Raw genomic sequence first — 26895 nt, 5'->3', positions numbered from 1 at the left:
ACTCTACTCTGAAAAAGAAAAATACAGACTGTAGTACAGAAAGGGCAAATGCAGTACTTGATCAAATCTATTAAAATAGTACCTGTGGTCCAACTTATCTCAGTGCTGTGCTGCATTGGTCGAGTAATAGTCTGAGCATATCTTTGGTGCCAATTTGCTATCTATTTTGTTGTCTTTCAAACATCATGAAACATTAAGAGCACAATTCTATCTGTACTTAGCAAACAAAAGAAGTACTGATTATATGCCACACACAATGAACTCCTGAATATGTTGCTTACAGAATTCAAGTACTAACGCCACAATGGCTATAATCCAATGTGTGTTGCAATCCTAAGAAACTTTTTGTGTAATACACAAGTGTAGATAATACCACTCGTTTATGAATACCACTTGTTCAAAAAGGCAGTAACCCCAGGACTGAATGGACGCAGCAAGTTCTGTTGAACATTTATGAGAGCAAATAAAGTCTTGACTGCAAGCATGAAAGTTAGCCAACCTACTCAACTGATTCTTCACTGCACAGGTGATATTTGAGCTATAATGAATTGTTGGAGCATCATCTCATCTTGTACACATTAACATCCCTTCGTAGCAATAAAAAATGCATGCAATGTGTCTTAGATTGATCACATCCACAGCTAACAATGAATAAGCTTGAATACATGTTCTGAATCTCCATACTTATCAAATGGTGGCACTTGATATCATTACCCTTTTTTTTTTGAAAGGGGTAAATGAAATTGAATGCACCCCATGTGAATGAAAGATTTAATGAAAACTTGCCAAAAGCATTCTTCTCTACAGTTTGTTGTAAACATTCCTCAAAGTTTGACAGGAAGAACTAATAAATATAGTTTAATGATTCCACCGTAGCTCTTGTAAACAAACTATCAACTCCATATTCATACCATGAAGACAAAGGTAAGTACTGTGGTACATGCAAATTTAGACTTCATGCAAGTGTTCTTCTTGGTCTTAATCACAGATTGTAAAACTGGTACTGAAACAAAGTATCTATTAATTTAGGTAATTCACTTGTGTCAGATTTATTTAGGTGACATCAAGTACCCATGATTTTGATGGGGAGTAATCTCTATGTTTGTTGATGTGTTCAATTCAGCCTATCTAGAACCATGGAGCTACAGAGATCCATGCTAGAATGGGGCATTCTCCTTGAATTCGCTCAGGGCCTGGACAGGGTTGACCTCGCGCTTCTTAGCCGCCCGCCGGACCTTGGAGTGGACCTCGTCGGGGATCTCTCGCCGGACCAGCGGCTTCTTTTCCGGCGCCTTCATCTTCCAGAGGACAACAGGAGACTGGGAGAGGAGAAGAGAAGAAAGAAGAATACTTTGCTGAAATACTGATACTACTAAGAAATTGAACCCCATCCAAACAACATCCAAGTCTTGGAACAATCTTTTTAACATTGTCATGGTTAAATCTTTAAAGTAACACCAATATTATTCGATGATCATTATCATTATCATTATCAATTCCATCTAATCACACTCAGAATTTGCTGGACTCATTGCACTTAATTGTTTCACAGCTAAGCATCATGCTCTAACTTCTTATCTTTAATATTTCTTTTCTTTTTTCTCTTTTTTCAAGGCATCAATTCTCAATTCTACAATTCTGATTCATGTTTTCTCAACAAGCAACACAATGTACAGCCCAATGAAGAGGCACACTTACATAGCCAGTTCCAGTGTTGACCTTTGACCTGTATTTGGTAGAGGCGACGTAGGAAGCTTTCACAGTCTGGACCACTGCACCCATGAGGTTCTTGGCAGCTTGGATCAAGGATGTGGCACTGTCCAACTACAGAGGGAGACAAACAAGATCACGTAACTATAAATCTATGTCAACATATCACCACTACATGTACAGTATTTTGACCATCTCTATATCAAAGACATGTAATTACAGAAACAAGAGCACTTAAGGCTTGACCCTCACCTGAGCTTCACTATAGATTTGACCTACACACGACCTTCCTGTGGTGGCCCTTGATGGTGGGCCATGAGATAAATTATTACTACCTCTTCAGAGGAACTACGAACACTTACCTAGAGATGCTATAATATAGTTACTTGCACTACTGATAGAAGGATGATGATTGAAATCTTGTGTTCTAGCCCTCAATAGCTCTGTCCCCAGGCCTCTATGGCACCAAATTAATGCTCCTTTTGAATAAGTTTGCATTTCCTACTTCCCTAGGGATGATTCAAGCCATTGTTGTTTATATCAATGTCATATTGTGACATTTGTTCAAATTGATAATCAGCACATATGATCTCCTATTCTTAACGAGACAAACCGTAAGGGTCTAACAGTAACGTAAACATCTCACTTTGCCCTCATAGCACTCCACCTGAGGCAAACTATTCTCAAAATCTCAAGATGTTGTGCTGCAGGTCCCCTGGGCAACATACTCCTACTGTTGAGTACTTGAACCAGACCGCATCCCACCATTTGCATAAACTACAATCCCCTCACTCCACTGATGATTCCTGCCAAGTTCGGTCAAACTCCAGCTCCGTTTCTAGCTCCCTTGATTCATGCAGCTCAGGTATCTTAACCCATTGAAGACGAGCTGATATTGCTACAACACGAATTTCCCATAGACACCTGCCCGAATTAACTTGGCACTCATCCTCAACGAGTTAAAAACTCAGGATGATGATGAAAGAGTAACCTACCCCTGAGAGGACGAGTTCACCACTGATGTTCTGTATCTCTGCCTTGACCTTGCTGGTGATATTCAGCTGGTGACAATAGAGGGCGATACGCTGAAGGTACGCCAACAGGTCCTCCTTGGAAGACGAGTCTGGGCACTGGAAAAACAGAAAGAACTTATTTTCATATGATGCACAAAAAACACAAGAGCAACAAAATAAACTCTGAATGAGCGTGCGTGTATGTGTGTGTATGTCTATGAGTGTCTATGTCTATGAATGCATATATACAAGTTTTTTATCTATGAATATGCATATGTATGTATGCATGTATGTACACTGTACATAGGTATGCATGCATGCTTGTATGTGTGTATGCATATATGTATGAATATATGTGTGTATGTGTGCTTTTATGTATTATGTATGTATGCACAAGTATGATTTACATGTATCAATCACCTTTGCCACAATATCCATTCCTACAATCACACAATGCCTCTGTACTCTAATCTGACTTCTCCAGTTATGTTTAGTTCAAATCCCATGCAAGCTAGCTTGCAATGGTTGTCAAGCTTATAAAAAAGGGCAGTTCCATCACCGATTCTTTATCAGGAGTCAAAATCATTTCATTGTTAGGGTATCAAACCAAACAGTATACACATAATCTTCATGAACAAAAAATTCTGATCTGAACTCAAATATCTGATCGAGTGGCATGTACAACTGCTTCAAACTCAATCAATCTAGACATAACATTTCAGATATTCAGATATTGGCTCTTGAACTTTAATGGTCCTGGATAAGAATAAGGTGCAATGAATTCCTTTTCATTGTCTGTCAGTTGCAACATGACTTGATATGCTCTTTAGTGAATGGAGATGGTGCAAATAACCATCCAAGCCTTACCTGGTCTGCAATCTGACGAGCCAGCTTGTCTAGCTTAGTACCAATGTCTGCGATCTTCTTAGCAGCATTAATCACATCCATGGTTGTCTTCAGCTTACCCTTGCCACTGAAGGAGGGAAGATGGGAATATGAATCAAATTTATGTGGGGAGCACCTTGTAATAGTGGCTGAAGACTCTGGACTTTGAGCCAAAAGGTTCTAGGTTCAAATCCTGCCAGGAATGTTCATCACTGGACAAGATATTTTGCCCACAATGTCCCTTTAGATCAAGGTGTATAAATGGGTGAGTGGCTCTCTAGGGGGAGCAATATTCACACTGAAGATGCTCCCCTGGGATAATACGCATCTACAGTTTCAAAGCTCATCATGATATACGCTCGGGTGCATTCATGTTAGCAGGAGTTTTGTAGACATGCATGTAAGCAAAGACAAGCTACTCATCAATGATTTCTTTCTTGTTTCAATCACACTGACACATAACATTAGAATCCCTTGTATCTGCACATAAATATAATGAAGCCCCTACATAATACCCTTGAACTGATTTCATTTTCATTGTGTTTTTATTGCAACAAAAGGACAACTGATCTGCAACATGGGTATCTAATAGTTCAACATAAGCATAAAATACAAATAGTGAATTGTCACAGGTGCAAAATATAGAGGTGCTCTATTCAACGAGGCAAAGCCAAAGTTAAAGTGTGCCTCATCTTTCACTGAGAGTGAAATCTTGTTCCATTGCACAAGTAAAGACCATACACTATGTGTTTTATACATCACCTAAAACATCAACAGATGTGGTCTGCACAGATTCTTGAATTTAGCACAGAAATGGCAACCCTTTATCATGAAAGCTGAATGTGTGGCACAGTCGTATAAGGTCATAAGCAAAAGTGGTCGAATGGTTGCAGTTGTTGCCAGTAAAATGAGTTACTGCACGCGCACTTGTAACTGACTATGAAAGTGCGTGCAGCAAGCAAAGATTTGCTTATTGTAATATCAAAGGCGTAAAATCAAAAACAAATATCATGAGTTGATCACAAGTTTAACAGGAGTCAATAGAAATTGGTGATGTCAACTACGTACAAGCCATTTTTACTCAATCAAAATTGTACAGCTGACAAGTGACAGCGTGCAATGGTACTTTTAAGCGCATGTCACATGATGAGCAATCGACCAATCAGAAAGCTAGATTTTTTTTAAAAAAGGTGTTGTATAATATATATATATGAAAAATGATAGTGAAGCTTGGAGTGTGGCAGGCAGGGAGGGTAAGTGGACGATAAGCAGAGAGCGAGGGCGCCATTCTCACCGTGTGAAGTCCGTCATCTCCATCATGATCATGCACATCTGTCTGGCCAGGATGATGATGTCGTTGCCGCTGTCGTCCCACTTGGCCATCTCCAGGTCCAGCTTCTCCTTCTCCTGACGGAAGAGTTCCACCTCCTCCAGAATCTTCTCTTTCTCCTCCGAGGGCAGGTTCCTCATCATGGCCTGTGGGAAGACGTGGGGACGGTGATTTAAGTCTTGTTGAGCACTACTAACCATCTTGTCACTGAGCAGTTTGTATGCAGTTTTGTATAAAGCTTAACGTTGCTGTTAATTAGGACGTTGTCTTTGTTTTTTTCTGTTTACTTTGTCTGTTTTCACGACTCTGATACTGAAAATGACTAAATCATGGCATGCTTATTTTTCCCAACAAATTCTAAAAGAGATTTATGGCATACTATAGACCACAATTATGACCTTTTAAATTCTAGAATACTACGTGTGTATACAATAAGAGTGAAATCTAATTATTTACTTTTTTTCTTCACAATTAAGCCTGAATTGTGTGCTAAAATACAAACTTACTGCATAAGCTGTTATTTTCGCGAGGGCTTAATTTTCGTGAATTTTGCGAATTACAGTTGGATTGCGAATTTAACAACACGCGAAAATGACTCCATGCACTGTGTTAATAGAGCACTGACGTAAGTATCGGTGTCCATTCGCGAAAACAATATTTTGCGAAAATGTCTATGACCTTGCCATTCACAAAAATATCTGTTTGCGAAAATAAAAGCATATACAGTAGTATAAACAGTTGACCAGGTAAAAACAAAATTGATATGATTTGTATAATGCATGTGTGATAGTTTGGCGATAAAACTATGTCCCGCTCTCATCCCATCAGTCCATAGGAGGACTGCAACAATCTAACAATGTTGTTTAGCTCCGGCTCAGATAAAACCTATGCAAAAGTGTTGTGATTCAGGGTTATGTATGAGTGGTTCACCCAGAGGTAAACTTGCTTTTGATGTTCAAGACAGCTTGAACAGATAGTAGTTTTGTATTCCCTTCGATTTTTCGTAACAAATACGAATTTTTCAGAACGGTTGGCAGCTCTGAGATGAGCATGGCTCACCATGCCAGTACATGTTACTGATCAAATTAGAGATAGTTTAAGGGCATGAATAAGAATAGACCACAAAAAATTAGAATTTGCCAATCATGTTTGAGATAGTTTGGGGGTTAAATCTAAAAACTGGCTTACCCTTGAAGTGACTCCTTCTGCCACATCGTCCATCTCGTACGCCTCAGTGGGATAGCTTGCTGTATTAATTGAAAAAAAGATACTACAAGTAAATAACAAGTTCAACTCTCCCTGTCTTATATCAAGGTCTTGTATTAAAAGCATATATTTTAAAACACTGAGATACAATCATCAAAGGAGAACAAAATTTGAGCACAGGACATAAAATTACTACACATGCAATATCTACAGGGAAGTCTTAATACTGTACAAGCTGACATTTTCACGTACAGATATTTTCGCGAATTGCTACTTGGAGGATATTTTCGCGTGTTGTTAATTTCACGGTTGTGAGGGTCTAACTGAACTTAGTTATTCACGTGTTGTTATTTTCGTGTGTTGTTTTTTCGCGGTTCAAAGGCAATTCGCGAAATTCATGAAAATAAAACCACCGCGAAAATTTCAGCTCATACAGTAGAACATTAATTTCATGTTATAACGAAGAACCCCCAACAGACATTTAATGAAAAAAAAAAAGCATTATATGACTGAATATAATACTTCATATGAGGAAAATCAATGAAAATGTCTTAGAACAAGGGGCTCTGGGGAAGACAGTCCAGCACCCACATCATTGATATACAATACAAATTTGAAGAATGACAGTCTGGGCATGTCAAAACTCTATTTCTTAACAAACATATATTTAGATTCTGACATTCAAAGGCATAAAATAATACATCACTGGTGTTGTGTAAGAGGATCATTGGCTGGAAATGCTGTGCACAGATTCAGCTGACATTCGAAGACGTTAGGAAAAAAAAATCAACCTAACTCACATTTGCTCTTCATGTCATACTCCTCTTCATAGTCCAGCTCTGTGTCGGTTTCAATCTCATCTGGATTCTGGAATACAACAATAGCATGAGACAAAGTGACGTTATTGTGAGTAAACAAACATGCCAAACAGAGTAATTAATCAATTGGTATTACTTATTCCTGTATTTCTTTTCCACATTAATTATTCCAGTATTTCTTTTCCCCGTTCAGAAACAACTGAAATTCAAAGTGAAATGCAAACATTCTATGATATAGCAAATAACAAGAGAGAAATCCATTTCTGTCAAAGTGTCCACTGTTTCCTTGACAACAACAAATGGAAACGTTCAATGCATTAATGCAATTTCCTGTTTTTTATGAACTACGTGCATGGTTTATTTGGTACTCACCCTATTCATGAGAACAGCTCTTCTGATATCCCTGACACCATCATAAACCATACGGGAGGCATCAATGAACTCATTCTCATCAGTATCCTTGGGAGGACTGGAGCTGAGGGCATCAACAGCTATGTCCACCATGTTCGAGAAGTGAGGGATGACTGCGAAAAATAAAGGGAGGATATAAAACAATTGGTCACCTGTGTAACATGTTACAGCAATACGCATACAGCAACATGGAAACATACAAGTTCTTTATGCTGGAGCCTGATTGGATAAATTTTTGTTTGAGCCTAAATACATGACTTCAAAATGAGCTTTTACTTCTCCAGTGCCTCACGGCCAATACAGTACTAGATGAAGATCTGCATAATCATATGGTGTAGCTGTTTACGGTATGACCTGAATGAGAAAACAGATCATGTTTTGCCAGGGTTTTCTCATTACTGGCATTAATCTCCTGCTGTTAAAAAATAAAAAATAAATAAAAAATATGCTGGAACCAAGAAATGCTTACCATACCATCAGATCTTTTTGGTATTTTGCACATATTTGATTTAAGATATATGTACAAGAAACATCTTGGAAACAACCTTCATTTGAGTAAGAACTTGATGTGTTAACCTTCAAAAGTGTATGTATGTGAGTGTGTGTGCGTGTACAGGTATCCACCTCGCTATAGAATGAATAAGAGGTACGTATGAGAGGGAGAATATAGTTAGTGTGATACCATGTAATCCTTTCCCCAAAATGTAGTTTCACAAAATCAAAAGGATACTTAAACTTGAGATATTACCTGAAAACTTCTTGTAGTACCTTCCAATGTCTTACAAGATCTAATGTTAATTAAAAAATCATAGATAAACATGCTAACTAGCTGATGCTACATATCCTGTCAATGTCAGTTAACTGTATGGCAGTTCAAAGGTTACTGTAAAACTTGATATATTCGCGGTATAAAATTTTTGCGAATTGGAGCCGGCAACCTTTTTCTTGACATGAAATTTTCGCAAATTGTCACTGGCGTTCTAGGCATATAGTATGGACAAAAACTTTCGTGTGCATTTTAATTTTGCGAATCTTGGCGCTCGCGAAATTCGCGAAATTAAAATGCACGCGAACATTCCTTGTTTGACAGTATTTCGGTGAATGAATCAACTTTGTATTACTGCTAGAGTAACAAGAGACCCGCGGGTCTAGCGCTCACCTGAGTATCGCAAGTTCACCTTTCACGCAGTCACTAATCTAAATTATTCACAGCTCTGCCAAAATTTGACCAGGCATTCTCAAGTAGAAGATGAAAATGTACAATAAGGGCCCAATTTTTTTAAGATTCCTTAATTTGGGGGGATTGGGGCCCCCTGGGGCCCTCTGGGTGGGGCATGGTGCCCATTTTGATAAATTGAGATCCTGACCCCCTAGGGATGCTACCTGCCAAGTTTGACAAAAATCCATCATGAGGTTTTCAGGAAGAAGATGAAAATGTACAATTCAGGCCCCCATTTGGACCCTTCCAACCACCACCCCCCCCCCCCCCCCCCTACCCAAGAGGGGCACCCCTGGATCTCCTATGAACAAACTTGAAACTACAGTCATTAATGTACTCACTCATAGTATTATCTCAGCTCTATATATAACTTCTGATTCTAGAGAAGATTTATAAAGATTCCTTCATTTGGGGGATTTGGGACCCCTGGGGGCCCCCTGGGTGGGGCATGGTGCCCATTTTAACAAATTGAGATCCTAACCCCCTAGGGATGCTACCTGCCAAGTTTGGTGAAAATAGGTCATGGGGTTCTCAAGAAGAAGATAAAAATGTACAATTTAGGCCCCATTAGGACCCCTCCTCACCCCCTCCCCTGGGTCCCAAGGGGGGCACCCCTAATTCTGCCATGAACAAACTTGAAACTACAGTCATCAATGTACTAACTCATAGTATTAACTTAGCTCTATCACTTCTGGTTCTAGAGAAGAAGATTTTTGCAGATATTCCTTAATTTTGGGGGGTTTGGGCCCCCTGGGGGCCCCCTGGGTGGGGCATGGTGCCCATTTTCACAAATTGATTTCCTAACCCCCTAGGGATGCTACCTACCAAGTTTGGTGAAAATAGGTCATGGGGTTCTCAAGAAGACGATGAAAATGTACAATTTAGGCCCCATTAGAACCCTTCCCCACCCCCCTCCCCTGGGTCCCAAGGGGGGCACCCCTGATTCTGCCATGAACAAACTTGAAACTACAGTCATCAATGTACTAACTCATAGTATTAACTTAGCTCTATCACTTCTGGTTCTAGAGAAGAAGATTTTTACAGATTCCTTAATTTTGGGGGGTTTGGGCCCCCCTGGGGGCCCCCTGGGTGGGGCATGGTGCCCATTTTAACAAATTGAGTTCCTAACCCCCTAGGGATGCTACCTGCCAAGTTTGATGAAAATCGGTCTTGGGGTTTTCAAGAAGAAGATGAAAATGTAAAAAGTTTACGCACGACGCACGACGGACGACGGACGACGGACGATGGACGACGCACGACGCACGACGCACGACGCACGACGCACGACGCACGACGGACGCCGGACGAAGGGCGATCGCAATAGCTCACTTGAGCCTTTGGCTCAGGTGAGCTAAAAATTAACCCATTCTCTCCAAGATTCCAAACTCCTCATAGACTTTGTGTATGACCCTGTCCGAAATGGGTTAAAATTTCAACAAGTGACCAAAGATCCCATTCATACCTTCCTCCTTGAGAATGTTCACTGCCTGCTTGACCTTGTCAGTGTAGAGACCGGGCTCATAGTTCAGCATCTCAGAGTTGACCACAAGACAGATGCGCGCTGACCGCCCCTTGACCGAGTTGGCGGTGACGTCCAATGTCTCTGGATCCTGCTGGTGGAGCGCCATCACGCAGCGGTTCACGTCCTCCAAGATGTGACTCTCTGGAAGAGAAAGGAGGAATAGATGAACAGCAAGTTAAAGTCATTGATCTCAACAGGAAGTAGCTGGATATCTCACTGGCCAATCGCTTTGAAGCCACCACACCGCCATCTTACCATGCATGTCACCATTCACTTTGTACAGAGCTCACCACATCACATTGATCTTGGTGATGATTTCTGCTAGAAAATGTGTGCATGTCCGCATACAGTGTGAATTGTCCAATGATATATCCAGACATTTCCTACAGAGATCAGTGGTTAAAGTACAATTGCAGTCAAGCTAAGAGGGAGAACAGCAGAGGGTGATATTATCTGGACAGAGATTCTCACCTTTCCTTTGATGCTGGGAAACAAAATTTTAATTTTTCCACAAGAAACCAATTCCATTTATTCATGTAACATGCCTTTTTGGAGGCTAATGAATCATGAGTAAGACCATGGGAGAATGAAAAAGAGGTGAGGCATTTGGTTTTTGTGTCACTGCTGTGAACTGGCTTTAGCTCAGTGGTAGTGCCATGCGCAGTATCGTAGTAGGTGACATGGGTTGAAATCCCTGTCTAGTTCTTTTTTTTTTCACTTGTTCATAATGATAAAGATCAAGCTCACAATATTATTTATTACAAAAAGTAACAGTAAAAACAAAAATCTCTATAAATACAATCTGCATGTCAAAACTGTCTTTCAGGTAGGTTGATGGGTTTCTTCAACACATGAATCATATAAGGCTGCCTGTTCATACTAACAATTGTCTCAGTTAGAATTGCATTCTCATGAGGTTTATGTTGTTTTTTTTGTTTGGCACAGGCAAATAGGTTACACCAGAAACTACACTGCATGCTATTCTTTGATCAATAATAATTGAGGACAAGTTAGATTGATATTCTTCATTACATGCAAATATGCTTTACACTCTTTGAGAACCGATATTGTAACACATGTTATGTTAAATGCCTGTCATATCTTCACACACACACACACACACACACACACACAAAATGTTCATCACTTTAAACTATGACTCTTAGTTTCATTTTGTTGCCTCTAGATTTTCTTGGTACACCGCACCGAGTTAGGGCTCACTGCTTGCTCAGCCCCCCTTGCTGTTGCTATTTCACTCTTTTCCCTTCTTTATCCCTCTGTTGTTCCTCATCTTATTTGATGTTGCCTCCCTTTTCATCCTTATCCTTCAAAGGTTACCTCCATGGTCCTTGGGATCATCACTGACCCTCCTCTGCCTTTTGTCTGTCTGCCCTCCTTTAATCCCCTTCCCTTCACCTGTTGGGCTCCTTGCCCATGACCCCCAACCATCCCCTTTTGTTTTCTTTGTTCTGTGTCCCTCGCCCTCCCTTGACTGTTCTTCTTGTGTGTAGTCCTTATATGTGATTGCTGTCCCTGTCTGTTTGTCATTTTGCCTCTAATGAAGATTCTGCTAGGATTGAAAGCTCAGGCCCCTTTGACTCCACTTTTAAATTATGATACACTTAACTGAAAAGGATGAATTCAAAGCAATGATTCTACAGCAACAGAGGAGATGAATATGAATGTATGGAGGGAGCCCTCACCTGACACTGCAAGGAAGTCATCAATGGTAGTGATTTCATCAACAGCCTCAGTCAGAAGTCTGACCTGGGTCTCCCACTGGTCCTTGAAGACGTCCATGTTGTCCTGGGCTGCCTTACTGCGAGGTCTAGCGGCCAAGACCCGGGCTGCATTGATCACCTACACCACATGTGCAAAACAAACAGTCTAGATCTATTCCCTGTGTGGTATGATAATGGGACCTGGTTTTCAGGCTGAAGGCTGTCTACTGCATCACATACGCTACCACTTTACTGTATACGCCGAATATTTCGCAAGGTTTTTATTTTTGCGAATTTCGCGAGTTGGGTGCTATTCGCGAAATTAAAGACACGCGAAAATATTGACTATGATAGCGTGTACATTTCTCCCTTCAGTATAGGACTCCACGATCGCGAATTTTACCACTCGCGAAACTGTCGGGAATTCCCAATTCGCGAAGATTTAGACTCGCGAAATATATGGCGTATACGGTAGTACTCTGTGTGTTTATATGCATATGCAACCACTCTCCTTCACTCACACAAACACATTTAAATTGCACATTTCTAGAAATGTTTTCAAAAGATTCCCCTAAAAACCCCAAATAAATGTGCTTCCTAAGATGTGTACATACATAAGTGACTTCTATTGTACTCTCATTGACAAACGGTTTTTGCTTTAGAAGACTATCGACACACTGACATATACATGAATAAGTGTTTCCAGAAATGGTTGGGTACCGTTACAATAGAGACCCATCGCCCTTCACCGCCTTCCCTGTCCCATCCTCCAACCACCCAAAGGACCCCTCCCCCCCCCTCCCAACAGGCACATACAAACAAACACACACAAACACACATACATCCTGACAGACTAATCTCTCACCTGTGGACAGAGGTTCTCAATCTGTGCTGCTGCCATGCGTACCATCTTCACTCCTTCCTCATTGTTGGACATGGAGCATGCCAGGTTGGCCACCTGCAATGGAGTGTGTAACCAAGAAATATTAAAGACTAGGATCCCAGACTGATGTGATTGCACAGCCATAAAAAGATGGTGCTAAAACTTCTACAATCCTGATAATAATCCACAAGCGCAGCATGCAAAACTTGTTCATCTGTCATCATGAGCAGGGCAACAAATCCTGTGCACAGCATCTATTTGGAAAGTGTGAGCGGTCCCAGAAGAGAGAAAATACACTGTACCACATGCAGACTTTGGCATTCATCTCATAATAATGTATATGGAGCAATACTGTGACATCGATGAATTCTGACTAATGAGGGGGTGAATTGACATTTCACCTTTATCATTCACCTGGATTTCTGTCCTTTCTGATTCCTTCCCTGGTACTGATCACTTTTGAATGAAATGAATTTCAATTAAATTGTTGGAAAGATGCTTGTAAATGTTGTTGTTTTTTTAGGGTGGTTAGTAATTTGAAAAATTCATTCCCAGTTACTTTTGTCCTCACAAATTTTCAATAACAAAAATATCTGCAAATACTCTTGATTACATTTAGGATTAGATTTTTAAAAAATATGAAATTACACTGATTTTAAACTCAAATTAACCACGAGACATGAAAACTCGTCACATTGAGGACGAGTTAGGTGATACGCTTGTGGTCATCAGATGACAGTCATCTGTGATCGACAAAGAAAAGAATGTGATATAGGCACCTTGAAGTTATATTGAGCGTACATGCGAAACCGTTTCTGTAACCACTCGGCCACGGGTCATCCACGGAAATGGTAAGACAAAAAAAAAACAATGTATAGATATAACAGGGGGAAAGTCAATGCCCACTCAACCAACGTGGCCGTGTGAACATCTATTGCATTGCTAGACGGAAAAGCGGCCTTGTAACGACTGAGGTCGCTATGCCATTTCTGGCAACTTGGGAAAAATACGTCCCGCAGACATAAAACCTATAATCGGCTGGTTTTCATACCTTGCCTTTAATCACAATTTTCAGTGTAATGACGTCATCAAATTACAAAACAATGACATCGTCTTGAAAGACAATTGTTCAAAGTACAACACCTCAGTCGTCGTCATTACATACTATGATCGGTTTGACAAAGTCAACCTGCAAAATTGTGCTGCAGTCGAAGCAATGTGGTCTCCAACACACAAAAAAGAGGGATATGGCGTGTGTGTGTGTGTCTGTGTGTGTGTATAGGTGCGTTTATATACGTACGTGATTTCTACATGGACGAATATGTAATACAAAATTGAAGAAAGAAAAGTAAAATAGCTAAGTATTTTGTTTCGTGATCTTGTGGGGTTCCAACCCGCAACCTTACGTCTCTGAGACGTCGCCTTTAGCCACTCGGCCATACGTCTCGACGAGAAAATATGGGGAACGTAAACTTTAATATGTATACATGTGAAAGATACATGAGGAATCGTTTTGTCCACATTCCATTTTCATTTTCAGTTTTAAACTGCAAAATTGTCAATCTGATGAGGAGATTTCAAAGAATAAAATGCATGATTACTGCAGCTTATTGTCTCAGCTACAACATACTAAAGTTTCAGAGGAAATGAAGCAAAATCAGCTGAGATAGAGGTGCTTAAACGTTGTCAAGTCAATGCATGGTTTTAAAAAAAATCACCTCCCATAGACATAACACGTAAACTTGTCCGATTTTGTGTCTTTACTTTTATCACAATTTAAAGTATGATGACGTCATCAAACTAGAAAACATCGATATGGATTTGAAAGACAGTTGTTTAATGTATAATATATTAATTGTACGTTGTCAGTTTGCTATTGACATGACAATCAATCACACGAATATGAGGCAGCTATTAGTACCTGTATGAAATTATTATAGGCATGGTTATCAAATTCCCTTAAAATTTCCTTATTATTGCTTTATTTTTACACACAGTTAAGCTATCTCTTTAAACTCGTCACAGTTTAATGAGAATCATGAACATCATACATTAGTACCATATTCAGTTCCATAGCTGATCGCGTTTGCTAATTAATTAAGATTTATTGTCTAGAATGTGCCATATGGCCAACCTGTATACACACGTGGACACACAAACACAATGCTAAATGTATGTATCAAACCTCTGTAACACAACTTTGAACTAACTGTAGAAAGTATCGCTGCACTTATCATACATACTTTTTATCATTATCTGAAACTCCACAAAAACCACTAATTGACAAATAATCATCAATACAGAAGACTGACTTAAAGGAACAATTCAAATACCTTTTTTTACAATGTATAGCTTCTTACATGTATAAAATCAGCACAAAGTAACCACGACTACATTGTGTTACTGAATTGATATGAACAAATTTCATTTTGATACAATATACCATGATCAGCTTGAAAAGCCCAGCCTGCAATATTTTGCAGCAGTCGAAGCAATGCAGTCTCCAACGATAAACAAAGGGATACTGTGTGAGTGTGTGCGTATAGGTGTGTTTACATGCGAACGTGACTTCTACATGGGCGAAGGTGTAGTACTCCATTGAAGAAAAAAAGTAAAAAAAAATTATTATTTTCTTTCGTGCTCTTGTGAGGTTCGAACCCGTACGTGTGCAACCTCACGTTTCTGTGACGACACCTCTAACCACTCGGCCATACGTCTCGACGAGAAAATTAGAGGAACGTAAACTTATGTACGTGAAAGATGAATCAGGAATCGTTTCGTCCGCATTCCATTCTCATTTTCAGTTTTAAATTGCAAAATTGTCAACCTGATGAGGAGATTTCAAAGAATAAAATGCATGATTACTGCAGCTTATTGTCACAGCTACAACATACTTAATTTTCAGAGGAAATGAAGCAAAATCATCTGAGATAAAGGTGCTTAAACGTTGTCAAGTCAATGTATGGTTTTTAAAAAAATCACCTCCCATAGACATAACACGTAAACTTGTCCGATTTTGCGTCTTTACCTTTAATCACAATTTAAAGTATGATGACGTCATCAAATTTCAAAACCATGACATGGACTTGAAAGGCAAATGTTCAAAGTAAAACATATCTGAATTTGGGGTGATATTAAGCTTAAACAATAGAGATACGAGTAAATGAATGTCAGAAAGAGTACCTCAAAAAAATTAATTCCACTTTTTTGATTTCAGATGATGATATGATGACGTCATGAGTTTTCCTGGCAATATTGGTACTTGAAACGTTATTTCCAATTCATATGCTTTTGTAATATGCAATAGAAATATAGGGTCAATGGACGATTTAAAGAGCTATGGCGACATAAACAAAAACATGTTTTTTCACTATATTTGCAGAAAGACGCGCGCGCGGAATTTCAACTTTGACGCCAGTGCATTCCTTTGTTATAGGTCAAAATCGATCGGAAATCAATGGATATTGTTACTCAAAGTATCAGAAATCCAAATCAGTCAAAAAAATTGCATTTTCATGTTGGTTACGCCCTCTGCGCGCGAAATTGCGCGGACGGACGCGCACGCGAGAAAATGTTTGAAACGCTTAGAATTGTCTGAAACTTCGAGATTTCCCATTGGGAAGTCGTTTTGAGCCTTTTAAAATTTTGACGCGCGCAAACGCGCGCGTAATGATGACCTGGGTAACTAGCGTTAAAATATAAGATAGAGCGTGACCTGAACTTTATGTCCACCGAAAATGATACAGAAATGATATCTAGTTATGAAGTTATGATCGATCATGTGACAAGGTCCGAAAATCACAAAATGGCGCCTAGATGACGTCATAGATATGTTACTGTCATGAAAACCTTATTGTGGCTAGATATTGTTATGAGACATGTTGACTGAAAATGTCATGTTATTCCGTAATGTCATTGTTGAGATATTGACGACACAAAATGTGGCAGAAAGAAAGAAGAATAAAAAAAAAGAGAAATTTTGACAATCACAATAGGTGATACGCTGATAGCGTATCACCTAATAAGCCACCATAAAGATATTTTCAAGTACTGAATTGAACTGATTATGGTTTCTTCATTGTGATTTGAGAAATGTCGCAATAAAATATGTGTTTCAGAAGCAATGTATTCTCGGGATAATTGATATAATGGCAGCATCAATCTATAACCAAGTCCACAGAGAAAAATAAAAATCACTGATTGAAGCTCCTTACCTCCACCAATTTGTTAGCATGCTCCTGGAAGACCTTGGCGTACTTCTCAACCTCCGCCTCGTTTCCACTCTTGGCCGCCACGATGAGGACCAGGAGAGGGACATTGGTCTCCAGGAAGGAATCCGACACGTGGTCCACCACAGCCTTGCGGAGCTGGGAGAGACAAGCAAGGCAAAAATCGACAGCAGAGATTAGATCCGTTCTCATTAGCTTTGAAGAGCCCTATGACATCACAATATCTTTCACTCTCCATAGCTCTTTGCCATCCCTCTCTCTTTTTTTTTTTGCAACTGAAATTCTAGTACAACATGAACAGGGTGCTAAAGGAAAGTTCTGCCACGGAGAGTAAAAGGCCCTGTGTGCTTGGCGCTCAGCACAGATAAGTCATAAAGGCATGACGCACATGGCGCAACATTCAAATCAGCTTCGCCTTGTTGAATACAGCACCTCTATCTTTCACCTCGTGGGAAATCTTGTACCATTGCACTCGTGGCCATTCACTGTTTGTATAAAGTCTTTTTGTTCAATCCCCAGCTCCTTGAAGCCAATGCAAGCTTTCAATCTGGATCACTCTACACTCTCTTTAGCTAGCTATTGACATATTGACGAGTCTAGAATTGTGACATACCTGTCTGCGAAGGTCTTTGGTTTTCTTGCACATTCTCTCAATGGCTTCATCCAGAGGATCACTACGATCTCTGCTCCCGGCCTAGAACAAACAGAGAAACAAGGGAAGAGAAAACAAGAAACAATCAGAATATCAGCTTAATAAGCTCTTACTGACTATGTGATATTACAACAATATTCCTGTTGTTGGCAATGATATCAGTGATAATGATATCAACAACTTGATAGACATATCTCATTTGCAACATTGAGAACCATTAATCCTCTAGTCTATATGTACAAACCGTATCTTATTTCTTGACTTAAAGGGGAAGGCTAGTAACTGATCAGTGGGAATCAGTGGAAATGCTGGGAGATGATTGTTCCAATCCTTATGGGATTCATTCAAGAGTTCATTGTATATCTATTGTTGTGTGAAAATGATTTGCTTCAGAATGGTCTCATATTCAAGTGATGTGCAGTTTAATGCTTCCAGGTTAGCGTCCCTGGTCAGTGACGGAGCATTAATCTGCACATTACTTGAATATGAGACCGTTCTGAAGCAAATCATTTTCACACAACAATAGATATACAATGAACTCTTGAATGAATCCCATAAGGATTGGAACAATCATCTCCCAGCATTTCCACTGATTCCCACTGATCAGTTACTAGCCTTCCCCTTTAAAGTTGACAATTTCATTGACGGGAAATGAAATCGACTGTTGAGACAAATACACAGGCATTTACATGAAATTGCTTTTGAACATGAACACACATACACATACCCTCTCAAAAGATACACACATGCCACTGAAAAAATCAGGGTTCACTATGGAAGCAAGTATGCACTTGTAGTATGTATTTCTGACAATGATATGTCAAAAATGTTTCTCACTTTCATGAAATCATTCAGAGCTGCCTATTTGGGCAGAAAAAAAAATGTGCTGATGTACACTGAGAGAAAAGAAATTCTGAAGTAAAAATCAATAAATAAACAAATCTCTTAGTTGAAGGGAAAATTGCACATGCAATGCATGCAACATTTCGAAGAAAATATCATTTTGCACTTCAAAGTCATATTTTCTTCTTTTGGATGAAGAACATACATTCTGACTATAGTCCAAACATACTAGCTGACAGGTTTGTTTCATTTTTCCATCTGAGAAGATGGCTGGATAGCCCATATTCAGCTGCACTAGCTGGTCTTCCATGGGGTCCAGTTGGATGTGAGGGGGACCACTTCACCGGGTTATGCATCCTGCTCTTTGCGATGAATGAATGAAGTGGGATCTTTTACGTGCATGAGTTGTGACTCTCTGACACACAGGAGTTCTGATCATTGCACAGATCCTAGTAAGTGCACTTTCAGGGTCCAAGAATTTATCCTATTTTGTGCGAGCAAAAGAAAAATACTGCAAGTCTTCTCTGAACTCTCGGTCTCCCCTCCGCTTAAAGCTCACTTACACAATTCATGTACTCCGACAAGAGGTCCTGAAGGGCCTGGCGTACAGCATTGCACTCGGCCACGATCCTCTCCCGTCGGTCATCCCGGGTACAGGAGGAGTCTGCCATGAGGGCTGCCCCGCTGATGATGCTCTCCAGCCGTTCCTCCAGAGAGGGTCTGGTGCGTACCTCGTTGTAATCCAGAGGACTCATCTTTATCTTTTGCTGTAATAATCAAGAAAAACAAGGAAAACAAGAATGAGAAAAAATTTTCTTAGAAAACAATGCAAACTATAAAAGGTTTTTCATTTGGATCTCTCTTCACATATTTTTCTTTCTGTTTTGGGATTGAAGGTTGAGTTAAGACAATGCTAATGATATTCCTTTCCTGAGATCAAGTAAGTGAACAATGTATCAAATAATTCTTGAAGAGAATAATTTGTGTGAAATGGGAAAGGTATTGACCAAATTAGATATCTAATCAGACTCTTTTCATGACATATACATATAAAAATTTAACCACTCACAAAATCGTCTCTTATGTGCAAACTTCAGAATCACTATGCTTGCAAAATATTTGGTGCAAATATTATCAGTATGCTGTGCGGACTTACATCCAATTCATCAAGTGCAGCAATCAGCTCTCCTGTGCCTTCAATGTTGGGGTTTGCAGTGGAGTCTCCTGTCGCCTGGGAGACATTTGAGATGGCATTCATGGCATCCTCTAGCTGCTTGACGACGTAATCTCTGTTGGCTCGGGCCGCTGGGACATCAGGGTGACGCAGCCATGCCTATATTTCATGCAAGATTGATTCAAAAGGGGAAACAAAGTCATAATGCTGTATGAGCTGTGAGGGACAGTGCTTCATCTGCTTCCAAAGAAATCTGCTTCAAAGATACGGCTGTCATGCTCTGAAAGACTGGACTTGTCTTGAGACTCACAGCATAGGCCTCCTACTTCAACAAGGCCATCAAATGCAGTCAAAATGGTCTGCTTGGGGTGGTATTCTGAAAAGCTTCCAAAGTTTCTTCCTCAGTCAGAAACTTAGGAAGTGCCTAGGAAAGACAGAATTGGTATTCTGAAATTTCTTCCTAGGAACTTCTTAATGCAAATTAGGCCATCCTTATCCCCACTCACATCCTTTCTTAAGCCAATACAGAATGCTGTATCATAAGGAACCAACCGACAATAATTGCATATTATTGTGACGTAGGGTTGAATATGCGTGTGTGCGGCATGTCCCCTTTCTCATGCCCATTGTGAGCATCAAAGTACATGTTGCGCACAGTGAATGACAAGCGCCTATCACAATGTTTTGCAGCTTGCTATATCTTTAACGTACTTAGGACAGGGGTGGGGCTTTCCTAAATATCTTCCTAAAATTCTTTCTTAAGTGCATTCTAGAATACCAACTTCTTCCTAAGTCAGAAATTTGCATATCTCATCCTCATTTGCATCTATTCCCAAGTTTTTTTCTAAGTTCAGGAAAAAACTCAGGAACAGACTTAGGATGAAACTTAGGAAGATTTTCAGAATACCACTCAGGAAAAAAATTCTGACTTAGGAAGACAGAATACCACCCTTGGAGCTTACCTTGGAGGCAGTGAAAAGCATTGTACTGTGCTTCCTCAGGTCGGCTCGAGCTGCTGCCATCTCGTCACGTCGGCGCGGATCCTTCAGATCCTGCACAAAGTCACAAGATCACAAAACACGTTCATCAGTTGCTTGTAAGCTATAATTTTTAATAACATCTCAAGGATGGTGTGATTTATGAAAACTAACATGTTAATGTGGTGCGTAATTGTACGTTTAAAGTACCAAAATCTTATTATACATAGGCATTTGAAACTGTCACAATGACATGGGCTGTGGTTATGACCAGAAATAGTATCTGTCACTTCATCCTACGAAACAGATTACAACATCAATACAATGTCACATTATATATATGATATTCAAACCACCTTCATTCATATTACTGCTTTGAAAAGAAAATTCCTAAAGAGAGTGAACAGCATTTCCACAATCACACCAATAATGCATGCATAAGGATGGCCTCTTCCATCACATCACCAAATAGTAGAGCAAGAGAAACAAGAGCTTGCTAATTACGATTCAGCAATGTTTGCCTGGCACTACTGTGATAATGCAGTATTTGCTGAGAAAGTTCAAGAGCTCTCATCTTACGTTCTGTCTGCGACCTGACAGCTCATTGAACTCCATCATGTCCTGTCCAAATCTCTTGAAGTTACTCATCAGGTCTTCTGGGTTCTGGGAACGCTTGATCTTCTCCAGGTCATCCTCAACCTAGCGAAGTGGAAAAGGAACAGGAATATTGAATGACATCGTTCTATTTACCGCATGATTAGGATGGCATAAATGTTGAAATGCCCACAAAAGGACAAACCCAAATATCACACACAAAAATAAGGTAGGCTGTGACAGATGTGCCATATACTCTGAGGGATGTAAGCATAAACTTTGCAGCCAAGAGTGATAGCACTGCCATCACACATACAGCTGCATTAGTATGATTCTTCTTGCCTTCTAAATTCAGCAATTATATCCGTATGATGCCTATATTCCATACAACGGCAACAACTTTGTATCATTTTCCATACTGTAATCAACTGGTAGACTACTTTAAAGACATAAGACAATCAAGAAATATGTTGGGAAAAATTGACAAAGATGTCCTTTGGCATTTGAAAATCATCTTTGTCTACCACTAACATTGCAGTGAAAAAGCATTCATTCCTTTAATTTTTTTTTCCCTGTTGCAAGTACTATTTTCTTACTATACGTCATATTGTAATACTACAAATACTTTCATTTTTTTCCCTCAAAGACTTACAATTCGAAGGGTCTGGAGGAGAAGGTGCACATCGACCATGTCCGCCAAGATGAGTAGTCTGGTGACGGCAGACAGCAAGGCACGGGCAGCCCTAACCATGGATCCACGTTTCACAGAGGAGCAAGGGTCTTCCGCAAAATCACTGGATGCCTTACGCATCTCTTCTCCTACATTTGCACAGAGAGGAAGAGATAATTTGTAGTCTCTCCTGTGATTTATGGATCAACGACAACTTGGGTGAATCAATCATTTTTAAGCTGGACAAAGAAGGATTGAGAAAACCCATGTTTAACATACAAGTCAGCACAATGCCTGTTGACTCAATCTCAAGAAATGCAACTTCCAAAGGGATGCCCCACAGGTAGCATCTGAAAGGAACATTACCTCAGCTTAAAATCTGCACACTAAGCTAATCAATAAGACTGAAATGTCTACAGCATTTCCTGGAAAAGGATATAATTTACACATGCAATAAGGCAATTTCAATCAATTACTGAGGCTGAACCTAGTAAATGTACTGTAAACTACTACATGGTGTGTGAATAGTCAAACTGATACAAAAGTTTACAATTACTTTTTTTTTGTTGCTCTGACCTGCACAAAATCAAAAATTTTCCAAGCCAACATACCGGTACTGCGCACTTCCTCCACAGCAGTCAACATTTCTCTTTCGATCTCAGGGATCTCGTGAGCGATCTCCTCTCCTTTATCAATGAAGTTTTCTGTGGCCTTCACCACAGCTGCCACAAGCACATGGGCCTTCTTTGATCGCCCTTTCTTCATGCTCGAGGGCTTTGTGTTCACCAGTGTTGTGACCTAGAATGCATCGGGAGAAGAGTTTGCATGAGAGATGTTGTAGTTCACACTCACACTGATCAGTTTGATGTCTACAAGGAATTGCAAATATACAGTGCACTCCCGTTATAACGATCACGGTTAAGATAATGAAATTCCGGTTACAACGAAGTAAAAATTCAGGCCCCAACATTATATGTGCTGTGTTTTTTATTATTTGTTTGGTTATAACAAAATTTTGATATAATGAAAGAAAACTGCCAGTCCTGAGGACTTTGATATAATGGGAGTCCACTGAACATTGAAAAGACTTCCATTATTACACTCAACTTAAATTGATCATGTCATTTACATACTGCATATTTACCCGGTGTGGTATGAACATACCAGTACACATCTATTCTATACATTACATTTCAACTGAATTTACGACCTTGTAAGTATGAGAAACTATCAAACAATATTTCATTTGTCCTTAAGAGTAATCTCATTTCGTAAGTCACATTTTATTACACAACTTACACTTAAACTGCCGATCTACATGCTCATAGAAATGTGTACAAACATATCCCACTTACATGAATGACTGCAAAATCAAAACCAAGAAATGACAAGATGATGTGTTATTTTGCAAGTGTGAAAAAAATAGACCAATCAGAATTAACCAATGTTGTATAATTTGACTCTTTATTGGGCATTCTCTCACCCCTTGAGGGGAAAAATATAGTCAACAGTGATTTGAATGCATTTTATCTCAATTGAAGAGGGATGTACCAGAGGATATTTTGCCGACAACTTGCATTAATTCATCATCTGCATGATGATTTAAGATAAAATGGGAACATTACTCACCTATGAATAAAAATTTAGCCATTCATTGTATGAGAGAATACTTACTTGTGTTACCAGTGGTTCCAGTGTCTTCTCCACTGAGTAGGTGCGAATCTCCAGATTTTTGGGGTCCCATTTTAGGGTCAGGGTACCCCTCTGGGGTGATAGGCTTGCTGACATGGTGCTTGTTGAGAGACCACCTTCCTCCCTCACACTATGACTGACTGGCAGATACAGACAAGGAAAAAAAAATTGCTGAGAGTGACAGTGAAAGAGAAGACAATGTTGACATTAACCTGTTGAAGATGAGTCCCAAGAATACATTGGGCAGGTGTCTGGGATATGCATGTTAAAGCAAAATCAGTCCATCCTCAATGGCTTAAAATATTGAGTAAGTTGCCAATACCGGTAAACATGTAGCATCATTCCAATCAATACATGGTACTGTAAGAAAATTGGCCATAGATGGCAGCAGGCAGAGGGAAAGTACACTGTACTCTGTAGAACCTATGCAGGGTAAAGATACACACACATAAGTGAATGCCAATGTGTGCTGCGTGTCTGGCATCCCCAGTTGGCTTGGGGTTTAAAAGGTCATGAGATATGTGTGTGTAATATGGAAACGACATGGCGTGGATAATCAGACTGATTGAAAAGCGCCAATAAACACCTCCACCAAAAACAAGAGAGTTGAGCTCAGTTCATAGCTAGTTCAGTACAGTCAGCTCGGTCAACAGTCACAGTTGAGAGTTCAATGCAGAGCAACATAGTGGAGAGTGCTATAGGTACATACAGCTGAGAGCTGCAGTGGAGATTACCAGTAGCTGGAGGAGTGTACAGCGCTGGACACTGTACACTGTGTGATGAGGAATTAGGCTGACACTATGACAGGCAGCTTGCTTTAGTGCAGCTACGACTGATGTGATAATTACTGCTCCACTGTTTTAATAATCATTGTTGCATCTCAATTTGCTACTACCCTGAATCAAGGCAACCACCCTCACACTTTACATCAACTCATCACCAATTGTTCTTCAGTGCAAATTGGAGAATGGATCTTACTACATTTGTAGGCACTGAACATACAGACAACGTTCATGGAAACATTTTTTAGCTCTTTAAGAAAAATCCCCTTTGGCTTTGAATGAAAATGTTGATGCCTTTGTCTTGAATTGATTGTTGACCAAGCCTGTGACTGTGAGTCTGTGACACATGTTAGTTGATAATTCTTCTTCATTCAATCCTGGTATCACAGACATAAACACATGCTCTGCGCATGCGCGCATTGAATAAATCACAAAAATAGAAGTGTATGCTGTCTTCTCACTACTGGCTGGTGTGGTGCCTGCTGTTAAACTATAATTCACTTTCACAAGAAGGCTACACAAAAGGTTCTACTAAAATGGTTCTAATTACTACTACTACTACTAACATCAATTTGTATTCTGTGATATGTCTGTGGCGTACCTGTGATGTATTAAATGTTTATTTTGTTGTGATATCCAATGTACATGTACAAAGAATTTCCAGAGTGGACAATAAAGTAATCAATCGATCAATCAATGAATTACTGTATAGTCGCCACTTGCGTGTATTTCCCACGCACTCCCGGGTTGGCGAACTAACGACAGGCACTGAATTAGTTCGCCGCCCATAGCGCAACACGTATCATTAGCGTGTGTGTTATACACACACTTTAATGTAGGATGCATTGTGCATCATCACGTTTGAAAAACTTTGTTAATCTCCCACCTGAAATCAATTCGAAATCAAAAACATTCTCGCATCAAAAAATGGTTTTGTCACCTGTTACATATGGGCCCCGTTTCATAAAACATGTTATCAGTGGCAAGTTGTCATAGTTGTTATAGGCCACTGAAATCCTTGCATCCGATTGGCTAAGAGCAAATTTGTCATAGAAATGTGGCAGTTGTCACTGATAACAAGTGTTATGAAACAGGACCATGGTAAAATACATATGGATTACAATTATTCATGTTTTTTTGGAGGAAAGAGGTGAATTAGGAATGTCTTTTGAAAGCGATGAAAATCTGTCACCACAGTGCAGTTGATACGATGTGAATGTCTGGCGACTTTCCGCTTTAGGTAGTGGCGACTTAATAATGGTAATCGACGTTAGATTACCATGCCAGCTGCCATACCGTTACTGGCGTTACACCAAATGGTACATGTAGGACCTAGTAGATCTATTATCTGTCTCTTCACAGTGTCAGTGGGCATCTTATCTGACGTTGGGACATGTGTGGTCAGCCCCGCCCCCAGTTTGCTGACCATACATACATGTCCCAACATCAGCAGAGACTCCAACTCTCCCGCTTTCGACGGGAGAGCTCCAGCCGAAAGCCAATTTTTGCAAAATCTCCCGTTCTCCCGCTTGAGATTTAATTTCTCCCGCCCTAGCTCTGTGTCTCCCGCTTGAAATGATTTCTTACTTTTTGTCTTCGTATGTTGAAAAATAAGCCTTAGACAGCACGAGAGAGCGTGCATCAAGAACCCTAATTATTAGAGCTTCCAGGGCCCAAGCGGGCCCTGGACCCCGGCCGCAAGGAACTTTGCGCTTGTGATATGCGCTTCGCGTACATCAAACTGGAGTCTCCCGTCTGCTAGGGGTTTCAGGCGGGAGAATCTCCAGATCAGAAGGTGCTTGGGGTTGGAGTCTCTGCATCAGATAAGAAGCCCACCACGAAGACTGAAGAGACACTCAGACAGATTAGATACCATCACATGTCACCATGTCCATGATGACCATGGGTCGGTCTACCAATAGCAATCAAATCTAAATTCAATCATACATGCATGGTGTAATAATGTTAACCGCACCTGACCTGCCGCTGCCTGCTGCGACCCCAACCTGTAGCTGTCATTATTGTTAGACCGTCATCAGCGCAGCGCGGCGCCCCGCGCGTTTTAATAGAGCCTATAGGTCAGGTGTGAATTTAGACTATGTATGAAGCACTAACGTTAAAGAAACTTACATCGAAGACGATAAATTCGTTTGTTGAATTGTTCCACAACAGTCAGTCAAACTAGTCTACAAATCCAGTGCTCCCTATGCTTTGCTTTGCTTTGCTTTGCCTTTTTGGCTTCTTTGGCCCTTATTGGCATTGCGCTTGCTAGAAAGTGGCAGCCGGAGCTAACACAGATTTAAAGACATCGGACCAAGCAGCGGCAGTAAAGTGTTTAAAGCACGTAGTAGACTGCATGCTACATCATGTGTTTGGGTTTTCGAGTTCAAACTCTGGCATACCTTAAAATAAATTTGACTGCCCATAACTGGTTCCCAATAACGGCCATTCTTTTTAATAATAAAAACATGAAAATAATGAATGCCAGTGTGTGTGCTACTTACTCGAAAATAGCAACGAAACACTCGTTGTGTCCGTCGGTTTCCGTCACGGTTGTATTTCTA

General features: G+C 40.1%; 1 protein-coding gene across 1 annotated transcript; it reads right to left on the bottom strand.

Moving 5' to 3' along the window:
• Positions 1-657: 657 nt before the first annotated feature.
• On the bottom strand, positions 658-26895 carry LOC139724313 (catenin alpha-2-like). The gene is made up of 21 exons (XM_071635456.1): positions 26836-26895; positions 23532-23689; positions 22469-22655; positions 21840-22006; positions 21173-21292; positions 20579-20668; positions 19599-19775; positions 19006-19209; positions 17561-17641; positions 16933-17085; positions 12701-12793; positions 11818-11974; positions 10055-10255; positions 7335-7486; positions 6945-7011; positions 6127-6185; positions 4903-5084; positions 3591-3696; positions 2706-2840; positions 1699-1824; positions 658-1319 (listed from the first exon to the last, which is right to left on the bottom strand). The coding sequence occupies exons 2-21, from the start codon at positions 23643-23645 to the stop codon at positions 1158-1160; spliced, it is 2733 nt and encodes a 910-aa protein (XP_071491557.1). The 5' UTR covers positions 23646-23689; positions 26836-26895; the 3' UTR covers positions 658-1157.

The sequence above is a fragment of the Diadema antillarum genome, unplaced genomic scaffold (assembly GCF_040938485.1).
Source record: "Diadema antillarum isolate AM-2024a unplaced genomic scaffold, OU_Dant_1.0 scf00000211, whole genome shotgun sequence".
In the NCBI taxonomy this organism is placed as follows: domain Eukaryota; kingdom Metazoa; phylum Echinodermata; class Echinoidea; order Diadematoida; family Diadematidae; genus Diadema; species Diadema antillarum.
Note: the sequence above shows the minus strand (reverse complement) of the source record. Positions and strands in the feature narration are given on the sequence as shown.